We start from the raw sequence: 21,647 nt of genomic DNA on the forward strand, positions 1-21,647 counted from the left end.
ATTAACCATATGTAAGCATTACGAATTGAATGAATAGGGAAATCACCTTTACTATGATACTGTTTTTTTCTTTTTTTTTTTTTTTGGCTCTTAGTCGACAGTTTTTGTGCCCACTTTGTCAATTAATTTGATTGATTGGTTTGCATGAATCTCTGTTGATTCATTCAATTTTTTCCCCGCTTCGTTCGAGTTTAAAGCAGCAACAACAATTAAATTTGCATGTGCTTAACATTTTATGATAATTAAGTGGCACAGACAGCAAAACACGCTTTTTCTGTGTGGGCCGACGATGGATTTTGTTTTTATTTTTGGTGTCAACCGAGCTATGTTCGCATTTTCATACTGAATACTGAATAGTGAATAGTGAATACTGAAACTTAATTAATTGAGTTGTTGACTGCGCTCGCTGCCCGACAATAAAAGCTGCCCACACATTGCGTATTTTTACTACCGCATTTAATCTCATCCAAATGCGAGTTTTTAAGCCCAGACCAGAGCCCATTTCAGTTCCCATGGCAATCATCTTTTATTCGCCACTGAGCCCCCTTCACTCGGACACCGTATAATCCGCTATTACGCACTCCACACACTCCGCGCCATGTGGGTGGCAACTGCGCGTTGTGGCATGTGGCATTAACGTGCCAACAAGGGGTTAAGCCCACCGAACGAAAAAAAGTGAAAGAGAAAAAATAATACACACACAACAAAAAGAAAAAATGGAAGAAACATCCATTGCCGATGCTTTTCACAGACGCCGCCAACAAACACGAAGATTGAAACACACCATAATTTAGACAAATCAATAAATTACTAATAGCCCCCGCCACTTCGCTCCATCCATGCGATCGACATTCCACCGATTGCGAGCGAGGTTCCCGGTTTTTGCGGAGGGCACCACCAGGGGCAGGGAAAAAAGGTAACCAGGTAACTTGGCGAGCCCAGGTAGAAACTGGCTGACTGGCTGACTGCCTGGCTGGCTGGCCAAAGGCACAAAGACAGCGCCGGTCAGCGTTCAAGTCGTGTTTTAAGTTGGGTTTGCGACCAAGCTCCGATACCATAATGCCACAATACTGCTCCCCACTTCTCCGATGAGCAGCCGGGGTAAAGATACTAGAATGGCAGAGAGGCAACTGACAGCGTCTTCTTGTCATGGCCAAAATCCCTGTCCGCACGTACTAAACATCGGGCAGTAACCAAGCAAATCCAACCAAAACAGCAACTAGATATGAAAGCAACTGCAAGAAATAGCTAGTTTCATAAAAAAAACCTATACTACTGCTAATTATAAAACATATTTATAATATGTTCTATTTTAATCTATGCGTAGAAAGATTCTTAGTAACAGATTAAGATAAGTAACTGATGAGCAGAGTAGAATTTTTCGTACTGTTGTTAGTAAATGTTCTTGGACTTGGTTGTCCAAGAGCTAGTTTTCATCAAATGTAGCCAGAGCACGTCATCGCTGGCAGACGTAAAATCAGCAGGAGAACTCGAAATCCCCAAGATGATGAAGAAGCCGAGGAAACCAATGAAGAACATGGAGCTGTGCGGCTGAAGATTTACGGTAACATCGTCGAAAACATTGGCCGCCGTTCAGATCGTTCGGAATCGCTTGACTTCATTGCCATCATCGTCATCTACTTGGATTTTTCTTCTTTTTTTTTTTGTTTTTTGTATCGTTTTTTGTTTCACAAGATGGTTGTTGTACAAGATTGATCCTCTGCGGTTGCTAAATGAACGCCTCCGGGGAGTTGCCAGTGCGCTTTTATTAGCGTTTTCGATCCAGAATGGATCGTAACCACAGCAGCCAACAAGCGGAGTCGAAGACTCCGACAACAGACACACACGCAGATACAGTTGTGGTCAAAAGAATAGTGATGCACATCACAAAGGGAAACATATCAAGTCTTGCATAAACAGATAAAAGAATCTCTGTGAAATCTTCAAGCACTTAGAAACTATTTATAGGTATAAGCCGATAATCCCATTGATGCTTTTGCCTTTCCATTATTCTGACCATATCTTTTGTGTCCTTTTTAAGACCTTGATAAGTTAGGATACTATTATTTTGATCCCCATTGTTCAAGCACAATAAACAAGAAACAAAAAAAAACACAGACAGTCTTGCGTTTCGCTAATAATTCTTGGCTCTTGTTTCTGTTTTGATTCGGCTCGAATCGCGATAATTTGATTTCCCCCGAGCACAGCCCATGCGATTGCGATTGCGTTGGCGGCGGCTGTTTAGGCTCAACACGCTCGAGGCGGCGGCTGCTCGGCGTTCAATTAAATTAAGTGCAGCGGGTTCCCTTTTTGGTTTTTTTATTATTATTTTCCCTGTGGCATGCCACACCAGCTCAACGCAAACCCAACTCAACTCAAGTGGCGATCATGCCACTTAGGCAACGATCTGAAAACGAGCCCGGGATGGCAAGAACTCAAGATGAAGAGGGAGGCTGGAGGATCCCGGGTTAGTAGACACACACAACATTCAATTGCTTTTCCAATATATTGATCACTTGAAAGAAATGTGTGTGCGCGCCCCTTTCCGTCCATTGATGGGCTCCGGAATTTATGACTTCATTCCCTCAACAGATCTTTTGTTCGTGTCACCAGCAATTTGCTGTCCTCAATTACGAGTTACGAGTTTCCCTTTCTGGATCTCGCATCTAATGAGTTGCACACACAAGTTGTTCGGATGCAGGGAGCCATTCTCGTCAGGGGAATCAAGAATTATCGATCCGTTGAGGGTTCTGTTTTAATTGAAGTCTCTGGAGCTTTGAATGTTGCAAGAGTACGGACGATTCGTAAAAAAAAGGTCTATATGCTTGCAAAGAAAAAACTATAATATATTTTTAAAATATTCGTGCAAATTATTATTATTTTATTAAAAGTTACGTTAATAAGGTGCAACTGATGTCATCTATTGAAATTTAGATTTCAAGTTATTCATATTTAACAAATAACAAACTAAAACACTCATATGGCGTGCTTGTTGCTATACCAAACTGGCATTTGTACAATCTGATAAAGGGAAAACAAGTCGAAAACATTTAACGTTCGGTGGATTTATAAGACCTCAGCTATATAAACCATAAAAACCGGCTCAATGCAGTTGAATTTTGGCCAAAATGCTACCACGTTTGCTGCTGCCTATTATTGGAGGAGTATTAATACTTTTGATAGTGGATCAATGTTATGGCAAGGTAGGTAAACAAACCAAATTGGCGTTAAAGTTTGATAAAAAAAATCTCTCGCTTGATTGAACAGCGCAAGTGGGACTACGAACCGCTGTCCATTGAAACCTACTCCACGGATGAAAGTATGCTGAAGATGGTGGCCAAAGTGGAGCGAGTCGGTCGGGGAGCATATGCAATTTCGGCAAACATCGAATTTAAGTACACACCAGACGATAATACCATGGTAAATATATGTGGAAGCATGAATAAATCGATCCTAAAGACAACTATTCATACCCGAAGAAATAGTTACAAATACCAAATAATGAATAACTTTTAGGTTGAAGCAATAGCCTACCGAAGCACCTCCGGAGACGAAAACGACTACAAGATCATACCGCTTAGCATCCCGAAACAGCCGTATGTGGAGTTCATGAACAACCATTATAAGGACGTAGTGCTTCCCAATCTGGGCGGTTGCTCCAATCTGGTCAAGTTCGATGACAAATTCGAGCCACCGTGGCCCCAGGATACGTACGTGCTGGACAAGTGTGTGGCCAATAGTGATGGTTTTCCGGATATGGTTCCCGAGGGCTACTACAAGGTCAATTTCACCATGATGAATCCCGTGGATTGGGGATTCATTCTCATTGTGAAGATAACCACCAAACTTGTCTGATCTCCACATGTGCAATCACTTATCTATGTATTATCAATAGTAACTATATTCCTATATAAAAAGCATGTAGAGAGTAGTTGTTATAAAAAGCAATAAAATCAGCATCAAAGACACTTCAAAACTTAATTATTGAACAATTACAGACACGAGATTGTTCGTTGTTCGAAATAGAATGTTTAAATATGAATCGCAAACATAATAATTATCTTGCGAACATGATAGGTTCGTGAGTTTGTCCAATTCAGATTATCAATGCGGTATATAAGGGCCTTGTTTTGCCAGAATGTATCAATTTCAATTCAACCGAAATGTTAGCTTTTGATTTTGTTGCAACCTCAACTAGAATAGCAATTCTGTGTATCTTTTTTCATTTGACAGGAGCAGCAGTAAGTTTGGCCATAAAAAATTAATTTAAATTTAAAAACACTTACTGATTCCTATGTTTTTAGCGCAAATGGGACTACGAGCCTATATTATTAACCACAACGTCTTCGGATGAAAGCAAGCTAAAATTTGAAGCTAAAATCGAACGTCTGGGCCGTTCAGATTACGGACTTTCAGGCATTATAGAGTGGAAATATGACACGAACAACGAAACAATGGTGGGTCATTCTAAATTATTTATTAATTATAATTTAGTTCACCATATATTGCCTAGGTTGAGGCACAAGCGTATCGCAGCAATACCGGCGACGAGAGTGATTACAAGCTGCTACCCTGGGCAATCCCTAAACAGCCCTTCTATGATTACCTCAACACATACTATAAGGATGTGATCTTAAAAAACTTGGGCTACTGCTCCAATCTACCCAAATACGATGGCAAATTTCAGCCGCCCTGGCCAAAGAACACCTATAAGCTCGACAAGTGCAAAATCGATGGTGATGGACTGCCGGAAATCGCTCCGCCCGGATTCTACAAGATCGTATTCACTAAATTTGGTCCTGGTCAGCCAACTTGGGGTTTCACAGCCGTTTTTAAGCTAACTAACAAAATTTTCTAGATATGTTAATATTTCAGATCCTTTTTTTTTTGCAATCTTATAAATAAAACCAAAATTTTTGTTTGATTTTCACTTTTCAAAATGGAATCACGTTATTAATCATTTTACTCCGAAGAGCATGTTTGTAATGAATTTTTCTGGCGTTATGAAATCGTTCTACAAAGTGCATTTTGCAATTTAAAAATATTTTTGGATTCTACACAATCCACGTGTCTATAAAAATCTGATAGTAATGTCGTGTAACATTGAAATAGGTAGGTAATGTAGGTAATAATAGCATTATTACCCAGTTTCATATTGGCCAAATGGATTTCGGCTATTCGTCAGTCTTTATATTGTTGGCAATTGTGCTAATCAGTAGATGCGGAGCAGCGGTTAGTTTAGTATTTAAACTGATGAACTATCTTTACCAATTTTGTGTTTTTTTAGCGGAAATGGGACTACGAACCCATATCCATAGAAACCAAAGCAAACCTATTTTGGCAACAAATGCGTAATCGATGGCGATGGGTTGCCAGAAATTGTTCCTGCCGGATTCTATATGGTTATAATCAAATGCTATGGACCAGGTCAACCCACATGGAACACTACTTCAGTTTTTAAAATCACACCCAAATTAATGTAAAAATTATAATCTTAGATAAACACAATTTATTTTAAACTGCGCCTAAAATAATAATAAATAATAAATTTGGCAAATACCAGTGAAAGAGAATTTTCAGTTATTACTTAAAAACCAATCAAATACTTAGTATTCATTTGTAAGTTTGCCCAATTGTTGCTAAAGACACACCAAACAGCAAACTTACATTTTTTATTCAAAGTCCACACATTTTTTCATGTTTTTGGCATGCAGTCTTGTTCGACATGTTAGCCCAAAATGTAACAGGCAGTTACATAATTGATACAAGTACACTGCCATGCAATCCACAGTAGTTTGCTATATAAATGCAACTCGATTGCAAGTTCATGAAGTTCAAAAGTTTGGCTAAATGATTTCGTGTTGCTCGTTGCTGTTTTTGCTCGCTACGCTGCTGATCGATGGCTGCAAAGCAGGAGTATGCCAGGATATTCTATCAAATTGAAATACTTATAATTTCTCTGCTCATTCGACAGCGTAACTGGGAGTACGAGCCCTTATCCTTGACATCCTATAGCTCAGATGAGAATCTCTTGAAGATCAACACAAAAGTTGATCGACTTGGGCGCAGCGAGTACGCATTTTCCATGACACTGGACTGGAACTACGATGTGGATAAAGACACCATGGTTGAGATCTTGATTTTATTATAAAGTTCCTATTAATTAGCAAATGATGGTTGATGGACAGGTGGAGGCCGACGTTTATCACTGCTCATCGGGTGACGAAGACGACTACAAAATGATGCCCTGGTCCATTCCCAAACAGCCTTTTTTCGAGTATCTCAACGGTTTCTACAAGGACGCTTTCATTAAGAATGTGGGCCATTGCTCCAATATGGTGCAGTTCGAGGGCGATTTTGTGCCACCATGGCCACGAAATGTTTACAAGTTGGACAAATGTGTGGCCAGTGGCGAGGGATTGCCGGATATCGCACCAGAGGGTTTTTTCAAGTTAGAGTATAAAATGACCGGTCAGGTGGATTGGGGTTTCACCCTGATTGTTAAGGTCTCGCCAAAGGTTATTTAATATTACATTATATGCGGCTCTTTAAGAGTGCAAACATTTTTTTTTCTACTTTACAAATTGTACTAATATGTAAAATGAATTGATTTAAATTAAATTGTATTAAATTAATATTTATGAAATTTATATTTTTGCTATTTTATCTTCAACGAATTTATCGTCTTCGTTATTGAATTCAGCATATCCAAATAACGAGAACAATTGGAATTGTTTAACACTAATGCAAACATGACTCGTGTTGTGTATTTGCTAAAATTGCATGGTGATTCCGTGACGATCAGTAAATTTAGATAAGTTTGACATGATTTACACCTATTCCAACTCCAACAATGTGGACAATCGTACACAAAGTTTTCGTGCCACAAATGCTTTTGAAAGATTAATCTGAATTGACACACTATAAAAGCAAGTAGGTTGCAACTAATATTGTCAATTTAACCAGAAATGTTTACGTTTTGTGTTTCATCGCATTTATTAGTGTGGATTTTTGTAAACCTTTACAATGGTTGTGCGGCAAAGGTAAGCTAAAAAATTTCCTAAATGTTACTTTTTAAAATAAATAATATAAATATTGTGTTCAGCCAAACTGGGAGGCAATACCATTGTCGATTACAGGTACCACCACAAATCCCAGTGCCATTGACATAAATCTGCGAATTGAGCGCATTTCCAGGTCGGAATTCGGTTTTTCAGGCACATTCTTCTGGAATATTGATATGGACGATAGCGTGATGGTAACTTCAATATCATTGATATCAAAAGCACCTAAAAATCAACTACTGATTTCAGGTCGAGATGCGTATTCTGAGCAGTTACTCCGGTGACGAGTCCGATTACAAACTGACTCCCATGTCCATTCAACCGCAGAAATTCACCGAATACATCAATACCTTTTACAAGGACATGTTGATGCCGAATCTGGGCAATTGCACCGATTTGCCCGTCTATGAAAATGAATTTGTACCGCCCTGGCCCAAGGCGACCTTCAATTTCACCCGCTGCGCTCTGAACGGCGAAGGATTGCCGGATATTTTGGCAGGTGGCTTCTATAAGGGCGAAGCCATCATCACCGCCCAGCCTGTTGAAGTCACCGTGGCCGTCGTTCTGCGGATCAGAACGAAAATGTTCTAAATACACTCGAGTATTAAAATCGCAGAACATCTTCCAATCTATTGCCAACTGTTTTTGCTGCTGGGCATTTCCGAGGTGTGGGCCGAATTCCAGCTGCGACAAGGAGATCGTCATAAAATCCGACCGACTCTGGGGCCAATAAATGAACCGGGCCAGGTAAAAATCGCTTTTAGGCAGCTGAAGTCGGGCGGAGGGGCAGGCAGGCAGCAGGCAGTTCGAGTGTGAAATTGGCAAGACATGTTTGGAAACTGTTGTGGTAAGAAAAAGAGTGTTTGTGGCAGTGGTAGTTGGCGGGAGCGAGAGAACTTCGAGCAAAAATTGCACCAAGTGTCGCTGGCACTGAGAAAAAAGGGTTTTGGCCAAAGAAATACGAACTGGCTTAAATGCCGTTCATAAAAATCAAACTAATTACAAGGATTAACTAACAAGTTTGCAACCCATAAGGTTGTAAAACTGCTTATGCAAGACATTCTTAAAGCAAAGAAAGTCTCTCCATTTTTTTCCTGTTTACTTTCCCCTCTTTTCCGCAACTCCCTGGAAATTGCAATTCGAGTTGCATTTCAAGTGAAAACTCTGCACAGTTGCCTCGGCTAATTTATTGCAAATTGTTAAAAGCTACAACGACGAAGGCGACGCTGCTGCTGCTGGCTGTCAACTGATGACAGCAGCATGCGGCACTTCCCCCTCCCCGCCGCAACCACCCCTCGAAAAACTTGTGGCCGCCACTGTGTTTTCCCCATTTTCAGGCTGCTCCGCTTGTTGGCTGGGGGGAAAAATTCAGTTTAGAGTGAGCCAACTTCGCATGGAAATCATTGGCAATTTCACAGCAACAAAATAAAGTCGCAGACGTTTTTTTTTTAAACTGAGCATTGATTTAAAAGAAAAATATTTAAGATTAGTCTTAGATCTTCATTTAAGAAAAAACATATCAAATCATGTTTCTATCAGTAGCTTCGATATGCTTTTTAATATTTTTTTTCTTTGCATTACAAGCGAGATGGCGATCTAACACGGTTTTAAAAGCCAATTAATTTGCTGCAACAAAACGCGACTGGGGCTCACCCTGATTAGCATATGGCTACAGAAAACTGAAAACAGCAATGGCAACCAATTTGCATTTAGCCACCATCAATCTAACTCACACAGTTTGCACTCGGCGAAAAAACCCCGCGCATCCCGCAGCTGTCGCATCTGTTGGCGGCTTGAACATTTGCAGCATTGACAATATCAAATTGTTATCTGGCATAAAATAATTACAACGTTTTAATGCAGACAAAATAGTTGTCGTTGTCGATGGTTCGGCGGTTGCAAGTTGCTGTGGCTGTTGCTGCTTGTTGCATGTTGCCCGTTGCCGTTGCTGTTGTGGCTGTTGCCAAAGTTTAGCTGCCAATTTGAGTGCCAATAAAAGCGCGTGTGCGACAGCAAAGAGATTTCATTTTCATTTTCGACGGACAACGTTGTCATGGTTAGTTGGAGCTGCTGGTGCGCTAATTAACCAAAAACGCAGCCAATTAGTTGGACTAACACGGAAAATTTGCGGTTCCACGAAAAATCCAGGGAGTGGTGCACGCAAAAAAAAATATTGAGTCATTTTCATTTTCACTTTCTCTTTTCTTATGTCTATTAATTGTCCTTGATGAAGCGAGGAAAAGTGGAAAAACTTCGTTTTTAAGTACCATCATACAAAATGAATCGTTTCAAAAGTCATAATTACATATATGAAAAATTTGGAGATGAAGTAAACAATTTTTGAATATTTTTTGCAAGTGTGATAAGCTCTATTTGCGAACTTCTTTGCAATTGTGATTTTAGGATTTTATTGTGCAACTGCACCAGATAATTTTAGGGACACTAGATCAGTAAATTAACATATTAAATCCATTTGCGACAGATTGTTGTTTATTTGAAACGCTGTTGGTTATTTGTAAGGCAAATCGTAAAAAAGAAGTAGGCATATAATTATTTCAAATGTTTTTATCAAAACTTGTTTGCATTATAGCCTTTTAACGAGTTCACTTAAAGAATACTAAAATCGAAATGGAACTTGTTTCAAATTGTCCACTGATTAAGTGATATTCATTTTGAATGCTTTGATCCAATTTCGTTTGACGATGCCAAATGGGTTTTTTTAAACGAGCTTAGTTTATTACCAAGATTTTCGTGCTTTAACCAATTTAAGTGGAAGATCTTCTGAAAGTTGCCCATCTAAAATGCGCCTTCAATTTGCAATGCTCATTGATTGAAAATTTGCAAAATGAAATGCATTAGACTGAGACAGGCAAAGGTTAAATTATGTCTGCATTCGCAGAGATGCGGCTACAATAAACAAACACGAAAGGGGCAAAAGGGGGGCAGGGGGGATAGTCAGTCAGAATGCAAAGCTTGTTAAAATTCATGTAATGCATTAACAAAGAACAACAACCACAAATTACACACACACACACGCACACACACTGATGAGCCAAAAGGGGGGCTGGATCCACTGAGTCAAAAGGCCGACGGGCTGCAATGAAAAGGCAATTAAAGCGCAGAGGCGGAGAAGGGGCAGGTTGCAGTGGAGGGGGGCAAAACACAGAGGTTGGGGATAATGCTGCTGCTGCTGCTGCTGCCGTTGCCGTTGCAGCAATCAATTGCATGCTTCAATGGACAAATATACGAGCATAGACAAGTGGAGAGCCAGCTCAGATAGACATGGCCGATACGGACGCCAAAGCAAATGCGTTCGCCCAACCACAGTGAAGCTCACATACAGCAAACTGTCACTTTACGGCCTAAGTAACAAATATTTCAGGATGAGACATACATTATAGAAGCCTAAAGTATTATAGTTCGGCTAACTTTCTTCACTTGATTTTTGTTTTTGTTGATTTGAACTTCTAGCGTTCTTATTGATGTTTGCCTGTAACTGCGTTTGTTCATCTGTGTGTTTTCAGCGTATGTATCTGTGAATTGTCCACAGCAGACACCCGTGGGACGGACGGAAAAGCGACTAGATGGACTCAACTAGATAAAAACCTTAGTTGGCTTGGTGCCCGGCCAAAATGAGGAATACAAGTGGGGCTGGAGAGGCACTGAGTTGGGCTGGGTTGGCTTTGGATTGGTTTGGTTGGGTGTTCGAGAGTTGGAGCTTGTAGCTTGTAGCTCCAACCGTCTGCATCTTCATTCGCCTCCTTCGACGGCGGCAGTCAAGTGGAACGGCACAAAAACTTGTTAACTTTTTTCGCTACAAAAGGTCCGGAGAGTGCCAAGTTGAGTCAATCAACTGGCAATCTGCCTCTGTCCCTGCCCCTGCTCCTTGCTCCAGCTTCTCCCCCCTGTCTGTGCTCACTTGGCAGCAATTAATCAAATGGCAGACCCCGAATCCAACTCGCAGCTTCGGGCTTTATTATTGCAATCAAGTCATTTACCTGCAAAACGCTTAATTATCACTTTTTGGGGCGGCAATTTGCAATTAGCAGACAAATTCTTCACATGCCACGCCCACCTCAGGACCGCTTCTCCTTTCGCTTCCCCAGCGGCTCTCGTCCAAAGCCATATTTCTCCCCATACAGCGGACTAATCCCTGCCAGCAATTGATGGGCGGACTCATAGACGGTGTCGCAATTGGCCACCTCATCGGCCACATCATCGAACTCATAGGACACGATCCGATAGCCAGCGCTACTTAGTTGCACACAATAGATGACCTGCTCCAAGGTGCGAATATTAATGTAGGCCACGCCGCGACAATGGGGTAGGAACTCGGCCACGATCAAGTGGTCCGCAAAGTCCTGGCACGAGTCCACCATCCGTTGCGCCTCTCGAAGCGCGTGGAAGTCGTTTTCGTCACTCTGGACGAGAGCCATTCATAGAAATTTCTAAGCACGAATTTTGGACAGAACAGGCGAGGGATTTTGACAGATATTTACATTACAGTTGTTTCGTGTTCTTTCGCGTTTTATGAATTTATTATTACCTCAATTAAATCAATAAAGAGTTGCAATACAGCCCTCATCTCACTGTAATATTAATTACGTGAAATTAATCCAAAATAATCCGCATCACATGCGTATGTTTGGCACAGCCTTTTAAGCTGAAGGGTATCTTAGTAGCATCGGAATCCCACCGATATGCACAGCATTCCCTTTTCGTTTTCAAGACATTATTCCGTATTATGCATCCGCTTAACTCCTCGTTCGGCTCCGCTTAAGCCCTTCAACCCCCTCAACCGATTCCCTGCCATATCTGCCGCCTTGACTTCCTCAACTCGGAGAAACCCAGCTCAAGTGCTCTGGGACCTCGGGGTCTTAGTCTCCTGATGCTGCCTGCTGCCGTTGGAAAACAAAAAGGACAAAAGCAAGGAGTCTCGGGCCCAGACTCATGACAATCGAATGGAGAGTGGGGAGAGACCAAAGAATATATATATGTAAAGGGGTTGAGGGAAGCTTGACTTGGTGTGATTTGATGCACAGCAAATAAATATATAGATTTTTATAGTTTTAATCAACTATATATGAGATTAATATATCAGTAATCAAGCAGTTTTAGTTTAAAGATTCAACTTTGTATTACAAGTGCAATCAAATGTACTTGATTCGGTTAATGAGAATGAGAAATATGAATTTTTATAAAAGAATACTTTAAAATATCCAAATTTTTCACAGTACATATCCACAATCCACAGCAGCAGCATCTTTTCCCTTACTTTTTTTTGCTGATGAAGTTGAACAATTTGAGATACGAGCTGAGAAGGAAGGTAAGCGCACAGAAAGAGACGGTCGACGGGGCGGGGGAAAGAGATGGCTTACCCGACAGACGGAACGGACCGAAAGGGACGGACAGCTTACGGACAGCGTACGGACAGAGAGGACTGGGGAGCGAAGACCAAAGACTGTGGAACGTTCATTTAGTTGCCCATGGCCATGGCAGGCAAGCCAAGCCGTTTTCTGGCCCGGCTACCAGGCAAAGTTCCTGCTCTCTGCTCCATCTTCCAGGGCCCCCGGACCCCTGCCAACCCCCCTACTCACTTGCCCGCCCTCAAACAATCAAGATGCTAAAAATGAAAAACTTTTTGCGACACACACGCAAATTTTTCTTTAATTTTTCCTTCTGTTGCCGCCTAAATAGTTGATGAATTATGCGACAGCTGGGCGAAAAAAGTTGTGTTAAATTTCATTTTCACACAGTGGAAAATAGGTTAGTATATACTTATATAATGTTATGATAGCCTGGTTTTTATAATAGGGCATTCCATTATCTAAGTTATGAAGAACAATGTGAACAGGATGACAGTGTCAAGGAATATTCATATATAAGTTGTATAGCTTGTAGTTTTTAAACTAATTTGGCATAAAATTGGAAAAAAAGTATGAACTGCATTGCATATTGATTACAAGGAATCATAAATATTTGTTTTGCTATTTTTTTATTGAGTTTTCGAATCGTTTTTCACTGTGTGTGCGAAAGTTCAGTTTCAATTTATTTTAATTGCGCTGACAGTTTACGATCTCCCCCCGCTTGCATCTCACTCGCACACGACTGCAATCAAAAGGAATAAATGAGTGAGCGGATGAGAAGGCGACTGTGGAGAATAATGGTTTTGGGATGGGATGAAATGAAATGGAATGGGCTGGTAAGGGAGTACGGTGCATGACCATAATCCGACTTTAACTCTTTCACCGATTCCCCGATTCCCGCCCCGCGGTGCCTTTCTACCGCTCCTTGGGCCCACAATTGTCGGAGATTTATGAACGCCTCTTGCGCTTTAAATTGAATTCAATATTTTGCAAGCGCACCACGGCTGCTGCTGCAACAACGGCAAATTGTAAACAACAAAGTTTTTTGTGTTCCGTTGACAGTTGCACTTTTTTCATGGCGATTGCACACTTTATGGCTTTCTTTTCAGCTGAAATGGAGTTTTATTTTCCTTTTACCTACACAATTTTCGCCAGCTACATTTTCTAAAGGTGTGAAAGACTCAGCGAGTGGGTGAGCTGTTTTGCGAATATCCTAGGTTATCCGATTCAAGACAAAAGTGCATACCTGCAACGATAAGTAGAAGGAAAATTCCAAATTAGTGAAAAGTGGCTAAGGGTTGGTTTTTAAAAAATGTGTGCTCAAGTGGTGTTCTTTAAATAACCATCTGAGTTGTATGGGAAATCATTAAAGTGCTGGTAAAAAGGGTATGCCGTGACTTTATCTTTGCAGTTCCTTTTTCCAGATCGCTCCAATTTGCGGATAACTGGGTAATTTTCGCTCCTCTGTACCCTGTTATTACGAAAGAAGGTTGCGGGAATGCCAGGTAAGTTCAATTCAAAGGGTGTCGGTAATGTTTTGTCTGTCCAGATACATTTTCGCACCTTCAAAGGGAATTTACTTCTCATTGAAGATACTTTTAAGCCTTTGTTTTTTGCTGTTGTTTTTCTGGATGACTTGTGGCAAGTAGTGCACAGATGGAACTGCATTAAAAGCGAATAACAAGGACGAGGAATAACGACATCCAAGTAAAATCCACTCTTCAATAACTGCAAGTGATTTAAGTTATATTTATAAATATAAGTAGGAGCAACAGGAAGGTGCAACATTAAAAGCAATAGCTAAGCTAGCAGAAAGAGCCGCGGAAGCCAAAGCAACATCAGCATCCTAGATGCAACATTAAGAACTCAGGCAACAGCAACACTAACAACTGCAACAGCCAGAGCAACAACAGCAACAGAAAGTAACTTCAACAGCAACCCGAGCAACATCAGTTGCAAAGGCAACACGTGCAACACCAACAGCAACACAAGATGCCCCCACGTTGAAAATTCAAAATGTTTTCGTTCGAGTGAGCACAACAACAACAACTTTCGACACGGTAAGTTGGCTTCGCTGATTTTTTTCAAGTCGGTACGGCATTGTTGTTGCCATGTTTGCCGCCAGGGCGCTACATTTTGTTGCTGTTGTTGTTGCCTCCTTTTTGTTGTTACTTTTTCCGTTCACATACATTTGTTGCTGTTGCTGTTGTTGTTGCCTCTTCTGCGCCAGTCAATTCAATTTGAAGCCATTTAGCATCAATTTGCAGTAATTTGACGTATAAATTATGTCAAATTGCCGAGCAGCTTGTCATTGGGTGTATTTCGTTGTTGTTGCTCGTTGTTGTTGTTGTTGTTGCTGTTCTCACTCCGTCAGCCGCTCGTTTTCGGTGCCTTTGTTGTTGCTTTTGCACCTTTTTACCCTCCCCGATTTTTGCTGTTGTTGTTATTGTGAGCGATTGTGCCCGCCAGGTAAAAATCCAAAACAAAAAAAAAAAAAAAAAACTAAGGTAAAAAGACAAGAGGTGAGGAAAGGTGCGGAGCAAAGCGGCATTATCATCAAGTCCCAGTTGCCAGTTAAACAACCGCCAACCCTTCGTCCTTCCCCCTAAAATCCATTGTGTGACTTCGATTCTCTTCCTTTTTCGCATGCACAGCAAACAAATATTAATATAATATAAGTATAAGAACAATATTTTCAGGTTAAATGCTGTGAATTGTTCTTCATATATAAGAAAACTCTAGTTATTAAGTCATAAGTATTATTTAAATATCCAAACACGTAGCATGTAACTAGTTGTTATACTTTAAATTAAGCCACCTTTTTTCGCACAGTGTATACCTTATTCTCCCCTCTTTCTCTGCGGCACGTTCGGCACTGTGTGAATTTTATTTTCGCTTGTCGACACAAAAGAATTTCACTTAATACTGAAACGAACGCACACACATGGATGGAGGAATAAGGGTCCAGAGCAGAGGTTGAGCAGTAAAAAGTGCCTCATAAAGCCGATATATAAACTAATGCCGGAACAGGGGTATGCGAGGGGATCCGGAGTTGGCTGAATGGGAAGAGGGGCAGGAATTTTTACGCTTTTGTGAATGTTAACATTCAAAGATATCATCAAAAAATTCACTGGAAACGCTTGTACAATAAAAACAAAACGAATAAAATACAAAACACAAAAAAAAAAAAAACAGGGAGGCAGCAAGAAGCTGACGATGCAGAAGCATCGAAGATCGTATTCCCCTCTTGTTAAGGGGAAAGAAATAAAAAAAAAGCAGAGGATTTTGTCGCCTCTTTTGTGGATGAGTTGCTGTTGCCGTTCACGCGTCGTAAACTCGGTAGCAGTAGCAACAGCAACAGATACAAGAGTCACAAAGACAATGCACAGGGGAAAAACTTCCGCAAGTATGTGGAGTACACTGATAAAAACAAGCTGTTTCGCACTGCAATGCGACTAGTGCAGTTTAGATAAATAATAAATCTATTAAATAATTACCGCGTGTAGTATTAAAGTATACAATTTGAACACATTGTGTCTTTTGCAAATAAAAATGTATAAAGACAACAAATATCGGGGAAATGGGAACCTGTCATCAACAGGGTCACGAGCTATGCGCGTTTCTCTTTCCCTGGCATTTTAGTGTCCCATGACTTTTCCGCCGCACTGCAGGCCATTTGAAGAATTTCCATTTGCATTTTAATTAACTGAATGGACAAATGACCCAAGGGGCCGAAAGCTAAGCGGGGGTGGTCAATGGTCGGGCGGAAAACTTTATTATCTGTACAAGCAATTATGCATATCATAAAACACTGTAAACATTAATGAGTGTCGGCAGCAAATGACAGAAAGAGACGGGCCTGGTGGAAAAGAGAAAGGAGAAACGACGAGTCATCTTTTGGCTGCTGAAGTACTTTTTCAGCTTCCCCCCACTTGTAGCACAAAGTGGAGAGAGACTCGTTTAAATATCGTCCATTTCGAGCGATTCCCAAAGGGATTGGCAGGGAAGAATTTAAACTTTATGAACAACGAGGAAAATCGTAAAATTACCATTTTAATGGTAATGAACATCATGGTAATGATGTTTACAAAAATGATAGTATTATGTATCCCCAATAACCAGCAAATAGATTATTAGATGTTTATATTTAAATTTTAGCTGCGTTCTACTGATAAATAGCGAACAATAGTCAATTTAAGCAGTCTCACTTTTTCTTATTGATTGAACAAACAAGCATAAATCACTGGCCTGGTCCCACTGATTTGCATGTCTATCGTTAATCGTCTGCACTTCCATCTCTAAGTGGACAGGCAACAAGAAAACGCGAGCAGAAAGAGACGCCCCTAAACAGATTCGGTTAGTAAGTTTATGGGCAAAGTCAGCGTGTTGCCACTTTATTGCCTGCTTTACATTTCTGTTAGTTTTCGGTCCGCACCCAGGGGCAAAAAACACAAACACAAACATACACACACACACACACAGGCTCCCATGCACAAGGCAGCAAACAAGAAGTGTGTGTGTAAAGTCGTGTTATGCTTTGCGGCCAAATTAAAATTCGACTTAATCGTTTAAACATTTAAAAGGCAAACTAAAAGCCAGCAGGCGTCGCAAAGTTTACATTTCCCCCCCCAGCTCTTCCATCTACTCCACCGCCACCCTCTTCTGTACAACCACCTTGCCCACCTCCTTCTCCATCTCTTCCTTTTCCCCATTCCCAATCCTATTCCCATTCCCATTCCCATACCCGTCCCCTTCCTTTTCCACTTCCTTTTTGCTTTTTTTGCATGCGCAGCTCAACATGCGCCAAAAGTTGTAGCAGCCTGTCGCTGTCTCGCTCGCACAGCCAGGCTTTAATGAGTGAGCGCCATACAACAAACATGGCTGCCGCTTCTCGTTCTCTTTCGCTCGCTCGCTCTCTCTTTCGCTCGCTCGCTCACTCTTTACCCCCTTGCACACCAAAAACTCCATTACAAGAGCAAAAGAGATGGCCCGAATGGGGATTTTTACGGGATAAATACGCAAAGTGAAAGAGAGGGGAAGTGCTCGTTTTGCACAATTCAAAAATGTTAATTAAAATTTAAATGCTTACTGCGTGGAACCCATGGCAAATTAAGCTTTGATTGATTCATCACAGGACTTCTGTTAAGCCGGCAAAATATATGCAAGAAATAAAAAGTTGCCTTGACAATCGTCCCGCGTTTCAATTACCACGAAAATAACTTAACTACCGCTTGGGGTAATAAACCCAAATGGTCCGGAAAATAAATGTGTATATTAAAGCATAAAATATATATGTGCGAACATTAGCTGCAGCAGCTAAATTATAAATCCAATTTATGGGCCATTATAATCGTGGTGCCAAAAGAAATACGTATATAAGCAAAAAAATTTAAGGCCCAAAAGGAATTTTGTTAGAATGTAAGCAGCTTGTCCACTAATTTCAAATTAATGTCTTTTTTATGGGACATTATTTTGTATATTAATGTTATGTATTTGTGCTTTGTAGAGTTTTTAATTTGAACTTGGCTAAAGGTTAATTCCACTTTTTATTGACTCTATAATAAATCCTATTTATGAGCCATAACATTTAGCCTCTCTTAAATTGATGAGAAATATTAAAACAAAAGCGGTATTATTGAATTGTAAGCAGCTTATATAATTAATAACTCTGACTTAATGCATTTTCTTTTAATGAGCTTAGTTCTACGGTGTTAACATGTGCATAGGCCATATTTAATAACAATAACTTGAATGCGATTTGGTTTTTTCTTTGCCACGAGTCAGTTTTAATCACCAGTCGATATCAGCTTTCAAATTTATGTATTTATTTATGTAATTTACCAAGGCATGACTCTTATTTGGTTCCGTTTCGATTTAGTCATTATACGAGCACAATTTAGTAATGCTAATTTAGTTGTTTGGGCCAAGATTGCTCCTAATGTCACGCTGACATGCAATAAAAGATTTTTTCCCATTGTTTTCTGTTCATGTTTTTACAGTTCATTATTTTGGAAAGGTTTCCACCTCTGACAAAAGCGGGCAATGAAAAGAATTACAATTGAGCGTGTTAGTGGTAGTGTTGGGTACTCCGACAAAATGCGAAGAACTCGGAGGCAGTGTTGTTGATAGCAATCAACATCAATTAAAGCAGCTGTCTGTCTTGTTGCTGGCCGTGTAATTATATTTGCTGCAGCGCGTTTTTGGCTTCACCATCACCATCATCATCATCATGGTCATTAGCCATGTATTGTGCACCGCCAGCAACATGTTGCTGCTGCGCCTCCAAGTAGCAGCAACTGACCGTCAGTCCGCCTGTCTGTCCGCTCTGATGGCAACTGTTGATAATTATAATCCGCTTGTGGTTAAAATGGTGTTGCCTACCTTTCTGGCGATAAGCGCGCATGAATAATTATGTTGCCGCTGTCTCCGAGTTGCTGCTGCTGCTGCTGCTGCTGCTAATGTTGCTGCTGTAGCTGTAGCTGCAATGTCGCCTGCGCGACAACTCATGAATAATTAATGCACTACCGCGACTGCCGTCGACTGGTTGAAATGTTGCTGCCGTAGCAGCAGCAACTTGTCTTGGTATCTTTTCAATTACAGCAGGAAATCGTGAATTACTGGGGACTAGAGCTAGGAGCTGGCCATAAGAGAGCAAATGCCGTTCTCATTGTTGATTAAACCTGACAGTCGTTGTTGTGCTGTGCAAATATTTATTAAATACCCAACAAATCTTCTCAGATCCTCAAAAGGGTGCCGACAACAATTAACACTTGAATGGCAGTGCCGGCAGCAGCAGCAGCAGCAGTAGCTGTAGCGCAACTATTATCAACTCAATTTGAATAAATTCGCTCGTGACACAAAAGTAAAGAAGGGGAAAACGCTGAAATTCCCACCTTAAATTAAATAAGCAATGAGTTTGTCTCGCAAAAAAATGAAGGGGAGGGGGATGGGAAGACAGAAATAAAAAGGTTCGGGGCGGTCGCACAATTGGCACTTGAAAGGCATCAAGATACAATGGCAATAACTGCAGCAGCAGCAACAGCAGCAGCAGCGGCGGCAAACAAGCTAAACAAGTATTGCTGTGCCGAAAGGCAGCAGCAGCAGCAGCAGCAGCAGCAACAGCAACATCAGCAGATAAAAGGCAGACAAAAGGCACGAGATGTGAGAGACGTCTAGGGTTGCTGCTGTGCCGCCACTGCTGCCCCTGCTGCATGGGAATTGAATTCCATTCAAAAGACGGCAGCAGGCTGTTTGTCATACTTGCAACAGCAACAACAGCAGCAACCAAACCAAGCATGGCCAAGAAGCAGAACCCAGTGAAATGGCTTACATGCATTTCACTGCCTCTCCGCCAGCAGGCGTGTTGAGGTGTGTTGAGATAGCATCTTGCATAAAATTACTGCCAGTGGTAGGAGCAACATCAGCATCTCCACCAGCAGCAGCAGCAGAAACAGCAGGAGCAGGAGCAGCAGCCACCAGCGACGTGGTTGCCTGATGCTATGCCACTGATAGCCTCGAAATTGTTGGCAGTTGCAATTTGCTGTTTGGAATTTTAAGCGAACCAACAATGAAGTTCAAACCAAAGTGAGGGAAAGACAAAATAAAAAAAAAAAGATAAAAAGCAAGGGAACCCAAAGGATGAAAGCCAGAGGAGCCCGACAGCAACATCATTCTCATGCTCATCAGCAAAAAGTTTAACCCGTCACTGGTTTCGATTTTCGATTGCCTTTAAAAAAGATTCGATTTTCGAGACAAAGGAAGTCTCTACATTGTTGCAAGTCAAATTGGTTTTACTCACAGTTTTTGGGGTAGCAATTTGTCATGTTCGCATAATGCGGATAAACTTTTTGGAAATTGGACTTTTCTTTTTGTTTTTTTATATGGCTAAGAACCATATTGTACTGATAACTTCTAATGTTCGGATTGATTTAATTGTAAAAAACAGATTAAACGTTTTAATGCCACTTTTTAACCAGCTGGTGTGAAAATGGGTTAAGTAAGTTTCAGCCCCCGTTTTCGAAGTTGCAGACTGCGCTGAATTCGCGACCTGCGATTGCAATAAAAGTCAGCAGGCAGGCACTGATGTGTTGTTGCCGCTGCCCACCTCTCCATATCCACTATGCAGCATCCACTATCCACATGGAGGACCCCAGCCAGCTCCTGCTGGAGCTGCTCCATGCTTCATTCCCCCATCTGAATTTTATTTCACTGCTGCCTTTCGTTTTTATTTATTTTTTTGTTATTTTTCAGCTCGCTTGCATTCAATTTCTGCTGCTGCCTGTGCCGCCATCTGAGCTTTTGCATAAGCCCGTAGTTCATTTGAGAGAAAGAAAAACCAAACCAAACCGAAACAAAACAAAACAAACCAAAAAATAAAAACCAAACAAACCAAAGGCGAGGAAAAAATCGAAATAAGATATAGTCGGCGGCAGCAGCAGCGGCAGCCAGCACGATTTATGTTAATCAGACAAGAAAGACAGGGGATTTTTGGCGGGGAATTCGGGGACTCAGCGCCAGCCAGTTGCATTCAATCATCTTTTATCTGAAAGGCATCGGCGGGGGTTGGTGGGGATTTTTGTTTTCCTTACGGTATTATGTATCGCTTAGTTGCATTTGGCGCACTTTCGGATTTTTCCCTTTTCCCTCCTATTGCCACCAAGTCAAAGTTTGATTCGTGTTTCGAGACTTCAATTTGATTCGCCGCTATTGATTTGATTTCAATTTGCCAAATGCCCTGGCTATTTATCTCAATGACTCACTCTTTGTCCCTTCTTTTTCCGATTTGCTCAGCCAGGGAGAAAGTCGCTTGCAATGGGAAAGCGAAAAGCCAGTAAAAGGCTAAGGAAAATTTCATTCAAATGTGTAATTCAATTGAATAACATTTTTTTTTTTTGGCAAACTAACATTATTTTCCACTAATTAACATTCTAATAGCAATTTGTATAAACCAGAACACAATTGTAAAATAAATTATTGTAACTCACGCGGCATTCATCGAAAATGTTGTTTAAAATCAGTGTAATTGAATACCGACCTGCAAAGAGACAACAATAATAGTATGCAATTAATTACAATTCGAATTAAATAATTACATTATGTGTGTTCATGTATTTGAGCAGAAAACAAATAAATGGCTTTCATTTAATGTTCAATTAAAAGCTTTCCAAGTGACGCACACGTAATAAATCAAAAATGCGTAGCAAGCGATACTAATGAA

General features: G+C 40.8%; 7 protein-coding genes across 9 annotated transcripts in view; 5 read left to right on the forward strand and 2 right to left on the reverse strand.

Moving 5' to 3' along the window:
- LOC117138467 (uncharacterized transmembrane protein DDB_G0289901) overlaps window positions 1-21,647 on the reverse strand; it is a 75,793-nt gene that overhangs the window by 11,630 nt on the left and 42,516 nt on the right. The window lies entirely within an intron of this gene.
- Window positions 2,944-3,968, forward strand: LOC117138472. Its single transcript, XM_033300602.1, has 3 exons — window positions 2,944-3,203; window positions 3,268-3,420; window positions 3,517-3,968. The coding sequence occupies exons 1-3, from the start codon at window positions 3,129-3,131 to the stop codon at window positions 3,853-3,855; spliced, it is 567 nt and encodes a 188-aa protein (XP_033156493.1). The 5' UTR covers window positions 2,944-3,128; the 3' UTR covers window positions 3,856-3,968.
- LOC117138470 lies at window positions 4,085-5,268 on the forward strand. Its single transcript, XM_033300599.1, has 3 exons — window positions 4,085-4,241; window positions 4,305-4,457; window positions 4,514-5,268. Exons 1-3 carry the CDS (start codon window positions 4,164-4,166, stop codon window positions 4,856-4,858), a joined length of 576 nt encoding a protein of 191 aa, XP_033156490.1. The 5' UTR covers window positions 4,085-4,163; the 3' UTR covers window positions 4,859-5,268.
- On the forward strand, window positions 5,741-6,537 carry LOC117138473. Of its 2 annotated transcripts, XM_033300604.1 has the most exons (3): window positions 5,741-5,916; window positions 5,975-6,127; window positions 6,189-6,537. In XM_033300604.1, the coding sequence occupies exons 1-3, from the start codon at window positions 5,851-5,853 to the stop codon at window positions 6,525-6,527; spliced, it is 558 nt and encodes a 185-aa protein (XP_033156495.1). In that variant the 5' UTR covers window positions 5,741-5,850; the 3' UTR covers window positions 6,528-6,537. The 2 variants fall into 2 exon arrangements, with proteins under 2 accessions (XP_033156495.1, XP_033156494.1); XM_033300603.1 differs by having other exon boundaries at window positions 5,832-6,127.
- LOC117138471 lies at window positions 6,857-7,655 on the forward strand. The gene is made up of 3 exons (XM_033300601.1): window positions 6,857-7,043; window positions 7,106-7,258; window positions 7,314-7,655. Exons 1-3 carry the CDS (start codon window positions 6,969-6,971, stop codon window positions 7,653-7,655), a joined length of 570 nt encoding a protein of 189 aa, XP_033156492.1. The 5' UTR covers window positions 6,857-6,968.
- Window positions 9,743-12,118, reverse strand: LOC117138474 (protein GSKIP homolog). The gene has a single exon (XM_033300605.1). It carries the CDS (start codon window positions 11,498-11,500, stop codon window positions 11,141-11,143), a length of 360 nt encoding a protein of 119 aa, XP_033156496.1. The 5' UTR covers window positions 11,501-12,118; the 3' UTR covers window positions 9,743-11,140.
- Window positions 19,445-19,606, forward strand: LOC117138476 (probable E3 ubiquitin-protein ligase IRF2BPL). Its single transcript, XM_033300607.1, has one exon. It carries the CDS (start codon window positions 19,445-19,447, stop codon window positions 19,604-19,606), a length of 162 nt encoding a protein of 53 aa, XP_033156498.1.

The sequence above is a fragment of the Drosophila mauritiana genome, chromosome 2R, assembly GCF_004382145.1.
Source record: "Drosophila mauritiana strain mau12 chromosome 2R, ASM438214v1, whole genome shotgun sequence".
Lineage (NCBI taxonomy): Eukaryota > Metazoa > Arthropoda > Insecta > Diptera > Drosophilidae > Drosophila > Drosophila mauritiana.